Below are 18,028 nucleotides of genomic sequence, written 5' to 3'. Positions count from 1 at the left end.
AGAGAGTGTGCCAAACAGAAAAAGAAACAGTGCTGGGCAACCTCTCTGAGTACTGCCCATGAGGGACCTCAGGAGGGAGTGGGACTGATTGGGGACAAAAAGACAGAAGGCTTCCCCTGGAGGAGACTCATCACACTGTATTGTTATTGTCTCTGCTCTTGAGGGCAACATCCAGTCTGCCTCAGTCTCCGTCGTATCCAGGGCACCGGTGGGCATTCGTGCGGCAAGAAGGACAAGGGTCAAGTGCAGTCAGAGGACCGGCTAGAGGCAGTATCTTTGGCAGGGAGGCGAGTGGAAGGAAGGAGTCCCAAGCCTGGAGCGAGACCTTTGACTTTCTGACGATGTGGCTCAAGAGCCCCGAGGGGCCTGGCCAGCACCTGCAGGAGGTGGCTCTGGGAGCTGAGCCAGCCTTCAGGTGTGAACCCACTGCCCTCAGGAGGGGAGGGGCGGGGCAGGTGCCCGCTCAGCCCATTAGCTGGAGCCTGCGTTTATTGGAAGGAGGATGCTTTCTTGCTCTCCTACCCTGGTGGAGGAAGGGGCCGAGGGACACTCCTGCTCGGTTATTTCTTTACAGCCCCTGAGCCAGCCTTCTGCTGTGAAAGCCTGTCCCCACCAAGGCTAGCTTCTTTGGGGCAAGAGGGAAGCCAGCCGTCTGTGGAGCAACAGCCCTGCCCAGGGTGCAGCCTCCAGGATGATTCTCAGTAGAGTCCCCCCAGCAGTGGACTGAGCGCCAGGAGGCCAGGTCTGCATCCTGGGGCTGCCACTGGAGACTTGGGAAACTGGGCACGACATTCAGTTCCTTCTCTGTAAGATGGAGATAATACCAGGTAAGGCTGCTCTGATGATTAGAGACCATGGAGTGAAGTGTCAGGGAAATGGCAAACATTTGTGAGGCGTTTGTGTTTCACAGTCTTGCTTCCTAAGGTATCATTCCTTGATCACCAGCTTCAGCCCACGTGGGAGTTTGTGAGAAATGCAGGAACTCGGGCCCCACCCCAGGTGTCCTGAATGGGATTTTAACAAAATTCCCAGGTGATTCGAATACACCCCTTGCCCTTCTTCAGGATCTTGCCTCCTCCCAGGGAGCTACAGGTTCTGCCCAGGCTACTGCTGCTGCCACAGGGGGGCTGCCTCGCCCCAGCTCCCCCTGAGCCAGTGTGGAGGGGCAGCCTTGGACGGGTGAGGGGCTGAGGAAGGGAGCTGGGCCATGCTGGGCAGAGGCCTGGTGCACAGCACCAAGGCTAGGTAGGGTGGCTAGCTGCTCTTTGAGAAGCAGCCTCCCCTGCTCAGGCTCAAGCAGGGGGCTCCCATGCACCAGTGAGCGCAGGCCACGGCTGCAGACCAGCCAGAGTGAGGGCCGGCCCAGTCTCACCCTGGCCCCAGATGTGGCAAAGGAGGCTGCACATCAGGAAGGCTGGGAGTGGACCTGGCCAGCTAAGGGCACTGAATGGTTACAGGGCAAGGCCACAGGATGGCAGGAAGTGGTGAGCCCAGGGGCCAGGCGCAGTCTCGGTGGAGAGCCATGGCTAGCCTCTCATCCCTAGCTGGCTCCCGGGCCCAAGCCCTTGCTTGGTCGGGAGGCTTGGCCACTGCACTGAGCCCTGCCCGAGGCTGCCTGCCTTCACTCTACTCAAGCAGGCTGCTGGCAGGGCAGGAGAGGGGTTAGCATGCAGCAAACCCTCATTCTCCAGAGTCTTCAGAGCTGAGCAATGACCCTCCCACGCCCGAGACAGGACCTGGGGGCAGGGCCTAGGGGAGGTCTTAGCACCCACAATGCCTGGCTTCCCTTCCCTTTCCAGATACTGAGGAAGCTGGGTTTGAGGTGGACGGTGAGGGTCGGGGGAGGCAGAGAGCCATTTCCTGAGAAGAGCCCAGGCTGTCTCAGCCCAGGGAAGGCAGTGTGAGGAGCTGTCCCATTGGGGGGATGGTGGAAATGGGGGGTCACGGGAGGGCTTGGGAATTAGGGACTGGTTAAGCGGGGCCCAGGGGTGCAGCACCCTCCAAACTGGTGTCAGAGCCCGCAGATGAGTCCCGGGAGGAGCGGCCCTGCAGGAAGCGGATGATCTTCTCAATGGTGGCCTCCTGGTACTCGTGGGACCACCTGTGGGTGCAGAGGCTGGTGGGTCAGAGGGCTGGGCAGAGGGAGCTGCTGGCTGGGGGCCTGTGTAACCCACCCCGCCCCGCCCCCTCCTCACTTGATGCCATTGAAGGTGAGCACAGCCCGCATGTCCTCGGGCAGGGCCTGGGGCTCTGGCCACTGGAATCCATCAATGACGGGCACGATATTCTTGCCACAGTTCAGAGCAGTCACAATCTCCTAAAGAAAGAAGAGGGGAAGAGGAGGACACGTGGGGCCCCATCCAGGGACCTCAGGGCCAGGCTGAGCCCAAGGCGGGATGTTGGCCGTGAAGTCCACGTTGACTTCTCCCTCATCCCCTGTGGTATGATAAATCTACATTTGCCCTTTGTTTCAGGTTCTTGGTACAGAGCTCCTAAAGCCCTCTCACATGACCTGGGGGGTGGGGCTGTGCCGAATAGCTTCAGGATGGGGGCTGGTGGCCAGGAAGACTAAGCTGTGATTAGAGGGTTGGACCTTTCAGCGCCCCCCTCACCTGCAGGGAGGGGAGAGGGGCTGGAGACTGAGTTCACTCACCAATGACTTAATCACGCCTACATAATGAGACCTCCATAAAACCCCTAAGGACCGGTAGGTTGGTGAACGCATCTAGGTGTGGAGAGGGTGGCCTGGAGAGGGCATGGAAGCCCTGCCCACGCTCCCAACCCTCCTTACTTTGCCCTGTGCATCTCTTCCATTTGGATGTTCCTGAGTTGTATCTTTTAAAAGGAACCGGTAATAGTTAAGTAAAGTGCTTTCCTGAATTCTGCCTGTCATTCTAGCAAATTATTGAACCTGAAGGGGGTGGTCATAGGAACCCCTGCATTTGTAGCCGAGTCAGACAGCAGTTCAGGTGGCCTGGGCCTTGCGACTGGGTCTGAAGTGAGGGCAGACTTGTGAGACTGATCCCTTGAACCATGGAGTCTGACACTGTCTCCCGGTGGGTAGTTAGTGTCAGAACTGAACTGAATTGTGGGACAGCCAGTTGGTGCTGGTGAAATGGAGAACTGGTTGTTGGTATGGGAAAAAGCCCACACAAATTTGGTGTCAAGAAGTACATCCCACCCCCTGCATCCAAATCGATCCATCCTGAGCTGCCCTGCCAGTTGTAGTTCTTATTTCTCAAATCCGCTCATTTTTCTCCACCTCCACCCCCACCAGTGCCCTGCTCCAACCCCGTATTACCATTAGCCCCTACCAGGTCTCTTCTCATCCATTCTTGCGTCCCCTAATTCATTCTCCATGTTGCTCCTTCACCTAGCTACTCTTTGCAAAATGCAAATCTGATCATGTCACCCCCCCCCACACACACACTTAAAACTTCACGACTCTACACGGCTCTTTGAATAAAGTTCAAGGCTCTGTGCGGTTGGCCACAGCTCACTTCTCAAACTCGATCCCTGCGCTGTCCTCCCAGCCACACAGACCTTGCAGTTCCTTAGATTTGCTACCTCCCTCCCTCCACAGGGCCTTTGCACATGCTGCTTCCTCCGACTAGAACACTCTTCCCTGCCCTTTCTAATACCAACTCATTTTTCTGATCTGAGCTCAATCAACTTTCCTAGGGAAGTCTTCCCTCACTTCCTGACCAGGTCAGATCCCCTGTTATAGGTTCTCATAGGCTCCGCATCACATGCTACACTTACAAATTTAAATTCACTAATGAGTAATTTACTTAATATCTGTCTTCCCCACCAGACATAAAGGTGGGAACCATGTCCAGGTTTCACTCACCTTGTATCTCAGGATCTTTCACAAAGCCTTGCCCATAGTCTGCCTTTGCTAAATACTTAACAGCTGACTGGCTGAATGAATGAATGAGACAGCATAGCATTTAGGGGTTGCGCTCTGATATCATCAGATCTGGGTTCACACCAAGTCTCTGACACAGGCTCTGTCATTTGAGGCAAAAACGACAGGCTCTCAAAGCCTCTGTTTTCTAATTTCTAAAATAGGGTTAATGATAGTCCCTATCTTGTAGGATTGCTGGGAGAAATAACTGTGCTATCCCACGGCAAGTGGTTAGACTAGCAACTAGCATGCAGTGTATGCTTAATAAATAACAAGTGTTATTACTTCCTCCTCTGTAAAGTGGGGATAATAAAACTTACCTCACTAGGTTGTTCTGAGGATATTGCTATTAATGGGTGCTCTGGGAAGTGCTTATTGAATGTTTTTTTCCTTTCAAGGGGGAACCACAAGGATTGGACTTTTTGAGTGCAGTTCACTTGTGGTTTTCCATATTGATTACCCACTAAATGTGGTTTTGAGGAAAGCAGTTTTAAAACCAGAGGCAATTAAGCACTAAAAACAACCAAGGAGGGATGATGGAGCCTTTGGGACTGGTCCAAGGCAAAGGCTCCCACCACCTGCCCGCTCCTCCCTCCTTGCAGTTGGCTGGGACAGTGATGGACGCCAAGCACCCTCGTGGAGCAGAGCCTTCCTGGGGAAGGAATCTGCATAACTTCAACCCTGATTGGCTTCTGGGGCACGTCTCCATTTTACAACTGAGAAGAAGGAAGCCCAGCGAAGGGGAGGGACTTGCTCCCAAGTCACACACATGCCCAGCCCAGGAGGGGGCCAGGTCTCTGACTCAAGCATTCAGATTCTAAGTCCAAGGCTATTTCAACCAAGCCCTCTGCCTCTCTGCTGAGCACTCGGATGAATTCTGGCCCTGCAGCAATTTATGTGGGAACCTTTAGACATTTGTTTCATCCAGAATTACACAGAAGCAAAGACAGCACACTGCTCACTGTACCGATTCAGAGGCTGGCCAAGAGAGGCATAATGGCTCGTTCAAGATCAGGAAGCCAGTTAAATATGAACACTTGATTAGAGTTGTGTCTTCTGACCTAGTAAACCTAGTAGATACGTATGTTTCTCCCAGTCATCTCAGCTTCATCAGAATCACTCATCTATTTAATCGTTGATTCAATTATTCTAAAAACTCTTCAAGAGCCTACTTTGTACCATGCATGGTTTTAGGCATCAGGGATGCAGCATGAACAAGGCAAGGTCTGAGCTCTCATGGAGCTCACAGACACTCTCTTTCTCTCAGAAGGCCGCCTGCCACCTGCTGTAAGCCATGATCCTCCTCCAGGGTGTCTCTCTGACCCAGCATCCCCTCCCCAAACCAAACCCAGTATTCAGCCCCTCCTACATGGCCTCTGGGGCCTGACCCTCTTCCGCACTGTCAGTCTGGGCTGCACTCTAGCGTGGAGCTTTCTCCCTAAAACCCACTGGTATGGCATCACTGCCCTCATGGGATCCCTTTTGCCAGTGCTTTAAGCACAGGTCTTCTCCCTGCCTTTAGGAACCCCATAACCTGGTTTCTTAGTTCTTATCCAGCCAGTGGTGTGCTGGTACATGTTTAACAACTAGCTCTCCAGAGGGGGAAAAAACAACCAAACAAATAAAATCCTGATTTGTAGTTTTTACCAATTTCTTTAGTGTAACTACTCCCACCATGGCTGATTTCAAGCTGCTGGCGTGACATCACTGAAAGAGCTGGGAAGAGATGCAGACAATCACTCTGGTGTCAGCTGATTCCAATCCTATCTCACCACCTCCCCTCCCACCCCTCAGATCTGAGTCATAGGACAAAGCTGGATCCTAAGAAAGAGCATGGGCTTTGGAGTCAGATAGACAGGAGTTCAAAGCCCAGTTCTGATTTCTGCCCAAGCAGAGTGGCCATGGGAAAAATTATTCTACTTCTCTGAGCCTTGGTTTCTTCATCCGTAAAATGGAGAAGGCAATACCAGTGATAATGTAGGTTTTTGGCACCCTTCTCATGCCTACTTTTGTTCTTTGCTCCTGCTGTTCCCCTGCCTGAGATGCCTTCTCTTCCACTGGCCTAAATTCTTAAGACTCTTCTCAAGTTCTGCTTCCTTCACGAAGCCTCCCCAGATTATTCCAGCCCTTGATGTTTTTTTCCTTTCTCCATATTCTTATAGCAAGTAAGAGGTTCGCCTACCCGGCTTTACGTTGACACCAATTTATGTATGATCTAGTCATTCTGGGCATATTCTTATCTCCTTAGCTGCTTTAGGACAAGGACCCTATCCATATGACAACTGCTTCCCTTTGCCCTGGCCCCAGTTCCTGCTGACTAACGAGTAATGATTAATAACCTACAGATGTGATACAGATCCATCCATCCATTCTACAAGTTCCCAATAAGTTTTTACTATGCGTTAGGCACTCAGGATACAATGGGGAATTAAACAGTGGTAGTACCCACAATAATTATGTTAATAATAGTAATTGCTGCCATCATACAGCAGTTATTATGTGCCAGGCATTCTGCTAAGCACTTCACAAATTTTACCTCTTTTAATCTTTCTAACAATATCCTAGGGAGGTAGGTACTATAACTATCCCACTTTCCAGTGATAAACATGAAGCTCATTAGGGTTAAGTAACTTGCCCAAAGCCAGAGCCAGGAATTAAACTCACAGCTTTGTGCTCTTAACCATTCCACTGTGCCTGTCACTATGCTCTCCTGCCCCTCTTCCCTCACAGAGGTTACTTTTCAAAGCGTGTTCATCCCTCTCTGACCCTCACAACAATTCTACGAGGTGAATAGGACAGGTAAGTTACCCCCATTTTGTAGATGAGAAAACTGGGGCTCGGAGAGCCTAAGTAAGTTGCTGAAGTCCTATTACAGTCAGAGCCATGGCTCCTGACTTCCAGCTGGGCTATGGAGGTTGCTGGAGTATATGCAGGTGAGAAAGAATGAAACGGGGACCTTGTGCCCTGGGCCGCAGGCCAATGCTGGGACCACAGGGGCCGGCACTTACCTTGTGCACCCAGTCCTTGCAGTCGTGGTCCTGCATGCACTTGTCCAGAGCCCCAGCCGACAAAACCAGCACAAAATTGCGGGCACCCATGATACTCTGGATGAGCTTGTCCTCGAACTTGCCCGCTTCCAGCTTCTCCACATCAATGAAGACACTGAAGCCGTGCAGCTGCAGGTGCACCTTCAGGAGGCTGCAAAGAGGTCCTGTGTCACTGCCATGGCCTCCCCACAAGGCCCCAGGCAGCCTGCCTGTCCGCCCCTCCTCACCTGGCCAGCTGGGAGCCTGAGTTCCGGCGGTAGCTGATGAAGACGTCTGGAGTGTCCCCGCTGGGCTTGCAGCCGGTGCACGGCAGTGGGGAGTGTAGCATTTCTGAAGCAGACAAGAGACGGCTTGGCGAGGGTGGGCCTTCCCCATCATTCACCACGAGGTACATCATCTCCTGCACACCCAGCCCTCTCAGCCCAGCCCAGGCAGGGTGGCTTGCTCCAAAAAGGGTCAGAGAGGTGGAGAGATGGGGCCTACAGGAAGGCAGGCTGCAAACTATCAGTGAGGTCCTCTCAGGAGGCAGGCATTGTGTTTTGGGGACACCTCCAGCACTGCCCTCTCTCTAGAGCTCCAGACCTGCACAGCCAGCTGCCCACAGGTACTCCAAACCCAACCCATCCCAAATCCTCCCCAGACCCCCCTTCTTCCTAGTCTCCCACCAAAGCCAGAAACCTGGGTATCAGCCTCAACTCCTGCCTCTCATTCATTCATTCAACAAATATTTACTAAGTGCTTTCTGTGTGCCAGGCACTATTCTTAGTGCCTGGGATACAGCAATGAACGAAACAAACCCTGCCCTCATGGAGCTGGCATTCAACGCTCAGGGTCAGGCACCATGCTCTGTGGATTCTACCTACTAACATCCTGGACTCCAGCCTCAGGGCCGTCCCTGTGTCCAGACCCCCAACTCCAGCGTCCTCAGTGGTCTCTCCAGATCCACACCTGCCCAGTCTAATCTGTTTGCCGCAGGCACCAGAGAGCTCTGCTTAAAATCCAAATCTGAGTGTGTCATTGCCCCCACTTCAAAACTGTGCATGGCTCCCTACTCCCTACAGGAGGTGTTTGTAAGCTAATTTTGCTGTAGCACCCTCTTGTTTTTAAAAAATTAAATCTTGGGGATTTATTGAGAGCTGCAATGTAAAAATGATAGACGTTAATCTGCTTTGGTTGAAGCAAAAGAATGGGGCCAAAGCCCAGTCCCTTGTCCCCTGTGGGAGCTTAGTACATACTTATTGAATGCCTGCATGCATGAAAAGAACCCATCTTATAATATTCAGACAACAGTCACAGACAACGTTTGTCTCTTTACGAGGTATAAGGGTAGAGGTTGAGATCCCAGTTCTGTCATTTAATGACTTAGAACCTTACAAAATGAATTTAAATCTCAGTTTCATCATCTGTAAAATTAACACCCATGATGGAACTGTCCTTTATCTTTGATTATGATGATGGTTACACAGGGGTATACATTCAAAACTGTTCAAACTGGACACTTTTAAGTTAAATTATACCACTTTTATTCTTTAAAAAGTTTTAAAAGCTGACTTTAAAAAAACAAACACCCACTGCACAGAATGGATGTAGAGATTAATGAGATAATATCTGTTAAAAACTTAATCAGGACTTGGCCTCTAGTAATTGACAATAAATATTAGCTAAATAGTAAATTAGTAAATTAAATTAATAAATCAAGAGGACTGCTAGAGTCCTGGGATCCACTCTGCTCTCACGACCTCCCTAAAGCACCCATACTTTGTCAGCTGTGGACTAACAGGATAAGCCCTCTGTCTTCCCACCCACGTCCCCTGTACCCAGCCCCCATGCTCTGTCTTACCTCCACACTTGCATGTACTGCTCTCTCTGCCTGGGCTGCTCTTCCTGCTGCCACCACTCTCTTCCCCCCCCCCGCAACACATCCTTCAAGACCTGGTCAGGCATCCTCCCCTCTCCAAAGCCTAGGCCTGGGCGGACAGGGTAGGTGGTGCTTCCTCTAGGCTCCCACTGGAGTCCTGGGCATGCCAGCTCCTGCAGCCACGTGCCTGTTTATATATCTGCCTTCCTCCCACCCTCCTTCCCACCTCAGACTGGGAACTTCTTGAGGGCAAAGTGCAACATATTCATCTCTGCATCCTCAGAGCCCAGTGCAGCACAGCCTACGTGCTCAATCAACCCGCAGGGAGGCTCTGAGCCCCCGCCGTGTGTCTCCCCTCACCCCTCCAGGGCAGGGGCAGGGGTAGGGGCCCAGGTGGGCAGGCTGACCTCTGGCGGCCGTGAGGATGCGGGCGCGGTGCACGCCCAGGCGGATGCCGCAGTCCTCCAGGAGCTGCTGCTCCGACACTCGGTGCAGCAGGGAGCGGTCCAGGCCGCAGCTGACCAGGCCATACGTGTATTGACGGAAGCGCGGGTCCAGGCTGCCCAGCCAGTCAGCCAGGTTGCTGCGGTCGCATGTAGCGTAGTTGGCGAAGGTCTTGAGCTCCGTGAGCTCCCTAAAGAATCTGCACCCAAGGGAGGAGAGGATGCTGAGATCTTGACTGGGCACTGGCTAGAGGCGGAGGGGACGTTTAGTTAGACCTGCCCGGGGCGGGGGAGTATGCGGGCTGGAGGCTCCGTACCTCTTGCGGGTGATGCCTGACTTCATACCCAGGTCGGTCTGGAGTTCCTCATCCGTGAGCCGCAGAAGCAGGTCTCCATCCACCTGCTGCTCCTGGAGGAGGGGTCAGAGGTAAGGAAAGTCTCCCATCCTCAGCATTTGGACCCCACCCAGCACAAGATCAAGAGGAGGGACCTGGAGATGGCGGTGGGGGAGGCGGATGGGACCCAGATGAGAACCGAATGACCCCGAAAACACTGAGTACAGGCTCCCCACCCCCAAAAGTCCACCCTGGTGCCGCGGGCGTGCTGTGCCGGGATGGGGCGCGGTCGCCTGTGTGCAGGGCGCCCCTAGCGGCCACGCGGCCCTCGGGGATGCGCCTGCTCCGACTGCCGGCCGGCGACCCCGTGCGGCTCTACCCGGAAGCTCTCGCAGTACTGGGAGAAGCCGATCTGCTGCAGCCATGTCTGGACCTCGGCTTCCTTCCAGCTGGCCACGCTGGGCAGGATGGGCCGCGGCACCTCCTCGCCCAGGAGGCGCAGCGCGCGCTTCGCCAGCGCCGACGTGGTACCATTAGTAGAGTAAGAGACGAGGCGTTTCAGGCTCTGGATGGCACCTATGTCGCTGAATACCTGGGGAAGTGCGGAGAGGATGTCTTGGATCCACCAATTCACCAGCCGCCCCCAAACGTGCCTGGTCCCTCCCCTCGCCTCTTCTCACCGCTGAAAGCCCCACCGTCTGCCCTTGCCCTGCCTTCATCCAATAAATCACCAGGTCCTGTGGATTCCCCCCTCCAGAAGCTCCTTCAACTCTTGACCAGGTAAGTCCCTCTCATGCCTCCCCTCTACAGCTTCCATCTGCCCTGAAATCAAGTCGAGTTCTCAGTATGGCTGCCAGGCCTGGCACAGTGCAGCCCCTGCCTACCAATCCCCGCTCTACTCCCCCTTCACCAAGCCACCCACCCATGGAGGCTCTCCCACCTCTGGGCCTCAACCTGTGGTGTTTCCAGACGCTTAGTTCTTCTAGCCTGCTTGTGGGAATCCTACTCATCCATTGGATCCAAATGGATTGGCACCTCCAACATGCAGCCTGCTTTGATTGCCCCACAGCTTGGCCCATACCTCCAGTTAGGCCTTGTGCTACACTCTGAATGCTACTGTTGTTAATTGATAATGCAATTTCTACTGGACTGTAAGCTGAGGTCATGTCTTAGTCACCCCTGGAGTCCCATAACTGGCACACTGCAGGGCACAGAGTGAGGGCTCACTATGTCTACATTGAACTGCGCTCACTTGGCCTTGCTGGGAAAGAGGTGCCAGAGCTGGTGGTCATGGCTGCTGCCAAGACCCACTCCTTGGGGTCCTCACTCCCTACTTCCCTTTAAATCCCTCCTCCCAAAACAGAATGGCCTGTTTGTAAAGCCAGTCCTCCCATGGCCCAACTCTGCGGTGCAGAGAGGAGAATCAAAAGCTCCTAGAACATTGGACCTTGGAAGAGGCCTCAGAGACCCCCTAACACAGCAGTCTCTTCTGGATCTATGGGGACACACGTGATGGGTGACAATCACCTGTGAGACACACTCCTCTGATGACCCCTGTCCAGCCCCAGATGACCACTGTCTTACAGATAGGGTGGTCCATGCAGTGTGCACCGCTCCCTGTGCACCAGCGGTCACTAACCCCCCAAACCTCCAGAGGAATACAAAGGAGGGAGAGTGACATTATAGGGTAATCTTAATTCTGTAATATTTAAAAAACTAAAACCAGAAACTTTCGATAATTTAACTATTACTAGTCTCACATCCAGGGTAAGAACTGCCTCACCCTTGCCTACCCCGTCTCCATGCAGCAGTCAGGGTGATCTTTGTAGAACACAGAGATCATACAGAGATGTATGTCCCCTTCATAATACCTTCGTCTTGCCTTCAAGGCCAGAATGATGGGTCCCTCATCTTGCTCCTTATTTCACCTCTCATGTGTATTTCAAGTCCTAGTTTTTTTTGTTTGTTTGTTTTTTGTTTTTGTTTTGTTTGGTTTTTGGCTGTGCCACCGGCATGCGGGATCTTAGTTCCCTGACCCGAGATCAAACCCGTGTCCCCTACAGTGGAAGCGTGGAGTCTTAACGAATGGACGGCCAGGGAAGTCCCTCAAGTCCCAGCTGAATGTCATTTCCTCTGGGGAGCCTTCCCAGTCTCTCTCTTACCCCCTCCCCACCCAACCCCACACCCGCACCCACCTTGGTCTTGCCCTGCAGACTCTTGATGGCAGCCTCGGCACAGAGGTAGAAAGCCCCGATGCACTGCGCCTCCAAGCGCGACGAGTCAAGCAGCGGCACGAGGCGCTGCAGGTCGTCAGGCCCGCGGCCCTGGCTGGTGTCACTGGCGTCCACCAGGCAGCGGGCGAAGCGGCCGGGGTCCAGTGAGGCCACTAGCGGCTCCACGAGGGCCAGCGTGCCCGAGCGCTCCACCTCGCGCTCCACCTCCTTGTTGGTGGACAGCACCGCCACGGCGAGGCAGGCGTGCAGTCGGAGCAGCTCGTCCTCGGAGAAGGCGAGCGGGAAGAGCCACTCGGCGGCGCGCTTCTCCACCATGCGCCGCTGCGCCGCCTGGCCCCCGTGCAGCGCGCAGTTGGCCAGCGCCAGCGCGCAGTGGCGGAGCAGCGGCGGGTCCGTGCGGCGGCACCAGTACAGCACCGCGTCCAGGCCGCCGGCCGCCACCAGCCGCTGGCACGTCTCCTCCGAGTGCTTGAACATGTGCTCCAAAATGCCGGCCACGCTCCGCGCCAGCTCCACCGGCTCCCGCTCCTTTGCCAGGTTCAGGATCACGCCCAGCCCGATGCGCGCCACTCGGTCCCTGCCGAAGGAAAGCGGGAGGGAGAAAGTGGAGTTGCCGCAGCCAGGGGTGCTTATCTTAACCCAGGGCCTCGTTACTTATGCTTTCTGGGCCTCGCTAGCGTCATATAGGACATGAGTCTGGTCCTCCCTGCCTCCTCCACCTCCCTCATCTCCTGCCCTGGGACAACTTCTCTGATTATAAGGGTGCTCCATCCTGGCCACACCCATTTCTTCCCAGACACCCTTCCCTGAAGAAGCAGCATGTGTGGTGGTTAAGAATTCTAGCTCTAGAGCAGACCTCCTGGGTCCTGGTTTCTTCTCTACCATTTTCTAGCTGTGGGACCTTGGGTACCTTCCTTTATCTTTATTGGTTTCCTCATCTCATAAATAGGATAAAGTGAATACCCACCCCATAGAGTTATTACGAGAACTAATGTAAAAATGCATGTAAAGTGCTTGGCACAGTTCCTGGCACATAGGAAAGACTCAATAAATGTTCATTTCATCAAAATTCTCTTCACTCCATGCTGTGTGACTGGGGTGTATTTATTCATTCATTCAAAAGACCATTTATTGAGGACTTACTGTGTGCCAGGCACTGCAATAGGGGCTGAAGTTAAACAGTGACTAAGAGAAACTGGAGCTAATAACAGCTAATATGGAGACAAACAGTAAGCAAGTAAACGGTGAATGAACAGAATAATAGTTATCTGACCAAAATGATAGCAAAACCAGGTGCTGTAATGGAGAGTGCCTGAGTGGAGGGATATGTCTGAGGAAGTGACATCTGCGAGTTAAATGTCCAGAGACCCCTGCTTGCAAGTATCTGGAAGAAGAGCATAATAGGCAGAGAGAACATCAAGGACAAAAGCCCCGAGGGCTGATGAGCTTGGCACGTTCCAGGAAGAGAAAGAAAGCCAGAGATGTTTGCAATGTCTAAAACAAACAAGGAAAAATATAAAATAAACGAGGGATTCATATATAGAATATATAAATACATATTCAAATCAACAAGCAAAAGGCAGTAAATCCAACAGAAAAGGGGTGAAGGACACAAATGGGCAATTTACAAAAGGAAATTCAAAATGTTAACAAGCAAATAGAGATACTCTAATTCATTAGTAATCAGAGAAATAAAAATTAAACCAGCTATCACTTTACACCCATTAAATGGGCAAAAAGCAGAAGCTACTTCAAGTGGTTGAGGTGGAAGTTTCAAGGGAAGAGGAAAGAGTTCTGGGGGCCTTTTGAGCCATCTCAAAGCATTTGGACTTCATCTTGATGGCAAATGGGGAGTCACTGAAGGGCTTCAGGAAGGGGAGTGACCTGGTAACACATGGGTTTTAGGAAACTCGCTCTGGCTGCTGTGGGGAGGACAGGTCAAAGGGAGAGAGCTTGAAGGCCAAGAGAGCAGACAGGAGAGTTGCCACACTCCAGGCAGAGGTGAAAGTGTCCTGTCTTCCTGGCCTCCACCAATGATGTCCCTCAAAGACTTACAGGCCCAGCCAGCCATGGAGTCCTTGCCCAGTGAGCACCACAGTGACCACAGTGCTTGTGACTTTGTGTCCACTGCAGGGCCCAGCTGAGCCCAGAACATGGCCTGAGGCCAGGACAGCTTTGCTGAGCTGATCACGGAACTTCTCTGCAGCCCAAAGGAACAGATGGGTTCTAATCATCCACTCGGGCAGACGGCACTGCAGTTGTTCCTTTAACCAAGGAGAAAGCCAAAGCTCAGAGAGGTTACATGGCATGCCCAGGTTACACAGCTGGTGAGAGGCATAGCTGGGATTTGAACTCACATCTGTCTGTCTCCAGGGCTCAAGATCCTTCGTCTGCATTTTGTGCTTCAAGAACAATCTGACTATATATACTCCAAGAATATCAGAACCAGGAAGTGCTTAAGAAATCATCTAATCCAACAACACCCACCCCCTGAGGCTCAATGAAGGGAAGGGCATGTTCAGAAACATCAATTCAGAAAGAGGACTTTATTCACATTTCTTTTCTTTTTTTTTGGCTGCGAGACTTGCAGGATCTCAGTTCCCTGACCAGGGATTGAACCCAGGCCATGGCGGTGAAAGCCCGGAATCCTAACCACTAGGCCACCAGGGAACTCCCAATTGTGCATTTCTTGAACTCCAGCCCTCACCTTTCCCTATGCACTTGGCACCTTTATAGAGTTGAACTCTGTGCTTGTTGTGAGATTTATTCACTCAATTCCCAATTCTTCTACAGTCTGAGAGGCTGTGGGTCTGGGTTCAAATCACAGCTCCGAAAGAGGGGTAAATTGTCCGTATATACACATATATAAGCCTGTATATATAATATACACATATATGCAAGTGCTTGTATATGCAGAGACTCTCTGGAACGACGTACAAGAAACTTGTTTCACCGGTTTGCCTCCAGTGAAGAACAGAAAGAAGAACGTTTAAGTGTGTATCTTTTTTGTACTTTGCACTTGAATTTATGTGCAATAGTTTTTTTTTTTTCCTTTTCCTTTCTTTCTTTTAAAAACCTGTCGCCTCCACTTATTCACTGTGTATTCTTGGGAAAGCCATTTAACCTCATTATGGTCTCCTGAAGTGGGCAGGCTGTGACTTTAGAGGGCTAGCAGTAAGAGTGTGGTGGGACCAGGCTCAGAGGGCCCTACCCTGTTGGGCTTCTCCTGGTATTCAAGGGTCAGTGAAGCTGTGACCTAGGCTCCCAGGCAGTGAGTGTGGCAGCACCCAGGGAAGAAGAGAGCTGCAGGAAAGGGAATGGCAAAAGGAGTTGGGTGCACTGATGGAAGAACCTTCTTTATGAGGAAGTTGGTTGGTGGAGGAAGGAAAACATTTCATAGACACAAATTCTCAGTGTGTCACCACCCTCTTCCCTTCTTGCCTCCCAGCCTCCTCTCAGAGCAGTGCAGAGGTGTGGGGAGATTATGCCTTTCTCCGGGAGGATGGGGACGGGGCTTGCTGGGTTCTGTCCTTGGTCCTGAAGTGATGCCAACACCAGCACGTTGTTTCTTGGGACCAGAGACACCGGTTAGTGTGCCTCCTTTCTCAGTAATTCTGAACCAGGTGAGGATTGTTATTTTCAACCTTGAAAAATATCATTTCTATTTGCATCTTGCAGCCCTCCTCTTCTTGGGGTGTTGGCTGCACCCATTCTCCAGGAGTTCTAGTTGTAGCTACCCTATCCCACATACCAGGCCTACAGGACACGCCCTTCAATGCTAGCCCACCACATCCAGTGAGCACCCACTCCATTTGCTAGCCCTCCACATTCACAGCCCATCCCCAACAGGACACCTGTTGTTAGATAGAAGATTAATGACTTACTGAACAAGCAGAATCCTAACCTGGCCTCCCAACTTAAATTGCTTCATTCATGCACTTTTGAAAGTTGTATCATTTCCACCATCCACAAGGTTATCTTTACTTTTTGAAAAGGGCAAGGAAAATGCCCCTAATCCATGCCCATCACACCTCTGAGAGCTTCATAAATGGAAAGGGACCCTTCCAAAACCTGAAGGGCCCGAGAATTCAGCATGAGACTGGAGTGTGACAGCCTGGTCTCCTCCAGCATTAGAGGGGCAAGGAAGTGGGTCAGTGGTCCTTATATTCCAGGGGAGATCCCAAGAGGCAGGGAAGCGTAGCAACCAGGCTTCAGTTGGACCCCACCTACTGTATCTTGGCACGTGTGGGGAAGATGTAGAGAACACATACTCTGGCCCCTGCCTAGCTCCACACCTCAGTTTCCTCTTCCCCCACCATCCATCCCAACTGAAAACGCCCATCTTGTTTCCGATGAGCAGGCACAGCATGAGATCATGTCTGTACTGTTACATGAAGCAAAATGAAAACGGAGGAAGCAGGAAGTGGACTGGGGGTGGCATGAAGGCAGCCAGTAACCTTAGGTCAGCACTCATTTCAGCCTGGGGGAAGAGGAAAGGGGTCCCCCCTCCTATTTTCTGAGCAATGTGTTCTCTTTCTCTTTTAGTGGGAGCGAGACGGTATGGCAGAGCGAAGGTAGCACGGAAGGATATCCAGGCCCATCGGGAGGGCTGTGGGTTTAGAGGGCTTTGGCTGTGGGATCCCAGCTCCATCCTCAGAACCAGGGACAGATTCCTGTCCTACTACTCTATTCCTCCCCTCTCTGTCTCATTTCTCACCCCACCAGCTCTGGGAGTGAATCCTGGCTGCACCATTAGTTCACTGTGTGACGCTGGGCAAGTCACTAAACTTTCCCAGGGCTCAGTTTCCTCATCTGTAAAATGGACACGCTGCTCCCCAACAGGGATATAATGCAGGGGTTTGTGAGGTGAGGCAGGAAAGGCACAGTGCGAGGCACACGGGAGACCGAGGCACTCGACCGCCCTTGTGACCCTACACCATGCGGCGCTCTCCGCCCCAGCCCGACCCCCTCACCGGTTCTCTGCCACCAGGATCTGCTCCAGCAGGCGGGCAGCCTGCACGCGCGTCTCCAGCTCCGGCGCCTGGAGCAGGCGCAGCAGCAGGTCCAGACCACCGTCCAGGCGGATGGCGTCGCACAGACCCTGGGCTACCTCGCGGCCCATGGCCGGTAGCAGCCAGGCCTCCTCCACCAGCTGGAAGACCTCGGCTAGGCTGGCTCCCACGGCCCGCACGCCGCCTGCCTGCTTCAGAGCCGACAGCGCCTGCTGCAGCTCGGGCAGCGCGCGCTCCAGGGCGCCCTGCACCTCGGTGCTCGCCCCTGGCGACACCTCGCGGGGCCCGCGGCCGCCCGCCGCCCACCACGGCCCAGCGCAGCCGCTCCCGTCCGGCCCCGGCACCGCTAGCCGCTCGGCGCCCGGCCGTGGGCCCGACATGGCGAAGAAGCGGCACAGCTTGTAGGCGGAGAGGAGCAGCGTCAGGACCATGGGCACGGGGTTTCAGGGGACATCCCTGGAGAGGCGGGGCCGGGCGGAGCGACCCAGACCTTGGGAAAAGGAGGAACCGAGAGGGGACCAGGGGGAAGAAGATGCAAGAGGGAGGGTGGAGAGAAGGGTAACAGGCAAGGGCACCGACCAGAAGTTTGGGGGAGGGGTGAGGGCAGGATATAGGACGAAAAGGTTGGGGAAGGAGATGCAGGCCCAGATGCAGGGGACAGGCGGGTGGAGAGAGCGGGAAGGCGAGGAATGGACCCAGGGGCCGGAGGGTCTAGAAAGCAGCAACCAGAACAAAGAGCGGCTCCAGCTCAGGCTAGGTTCGCAGAGATGCTCTGCAGCAGCCCCGCCCCTGAGAAGCTGTGGTCAGGAAGCCGACGCCCCGCCTCTCGGTCTCGCGGGGCTCCTCCCCTGCCGCCTGCGTAGCCCCACCCCCAAGTCTTCTCCAGCTACGCCCACACGCTGGCCAGGCCTCTCCCCCTAGTCACGCCCCTGTCCCCTCTACTGGTTGCAGGGGGAAGGAGGTGGGAGGCGGAAGGACTGCTTCGGTTTTACGTTGGAGACACTGGGATGACACTGGAATGTGAGGGCAACACGGTTGAGTGTGCCTTTGCCCTACTAGTGGTTAATGCAATTATAATAGCAATTCTTGCGACACTTTATGCCTGTTTCTCAGTTAAGTCTTACATCATGCCTACGAGGTAGCAATTACTGCTCCCATTTAACAGCCGAACGACTGAGGTCCATGGAGAAGA

At 53.3% G+C, this 18,028-nt stretch overlaps 1 protein-coding gene across 1 annotated transcript; it reads right to left on the bottom strand.

Moving 5' to 3' along the window:
* Positions 1–117: 117 nt before the first annotated feature.
* Positions 118–18,009, bottom strand: SARM1 (sterile alpha and TIR motif containing 1). The gene is made up of 9 exons (XM_082371313.1): positions 16,798–18,009; positions 11,786–12,401; positions 9,970–10,182; positions 9,573–9,664; positions 9,220–9,455; positions 7,182–7,284; positions 6,916–7,105; positions 2,196–2,317; positions 118–2,101 (listed from the first exon to the last, which is right to left on the bottom strand). Exons 1-9 carry the CDS (start codon positions 17,265–17,267, stop codon positions 1,972–1,974), a joined length of 2,172 nt encoding a protein of 723 aa, XP_082227439.1. The 5' UTR covers positions 17,268–18,009; the 3' UTR covers positions 118–1,971.
* Positions 18,010–18,028: the final 19 nt, after the last annotated feature.

This window comes from Balaenoptera borealis (genome assembly GCF_965194805.1).
Source record: "Balaenoptera borealis genome assembly, chromosome: 20".
Classification (NCBI taxonomy): Eukaryota; Metazoa; Chordata; class Mammalia; order Artiodactyla; family Balaenopteridae; genus Balaenoptera; species Balaenoptera borealis.
The sequence above is the reverse complement of the archived record's forward strand: the minus strand, read 5'-3'. Positions and strand labels throughout refer to the sequence as shown.

Excerpts from the sequence above, each read along its gene's own strand:
- SARM1 (XM_082371313.1), bottom strand. The coding sequence starts at position 17,267 with ATGGTCCTGACGCTGCTCCTCTCCGCCTACAAGCTGTGCCGCTTCTTC. Across the intron at positions 10,183-11,785 it reads GTCTGCAGGGCAAGACCAAG|GTATTCAGCGACATAGGTGC; the intron begins GTGGGTGCGGGT and ends GCACTTCCCCAG. Across the intron at positions 9,456-9,572 it reads TCAGGCATCACCCGCAAGAG|ATTCTTTAGGGAGCTCACGG; the intron begins GTACGGAGCCTC and ends CCTTGGGTGCAG.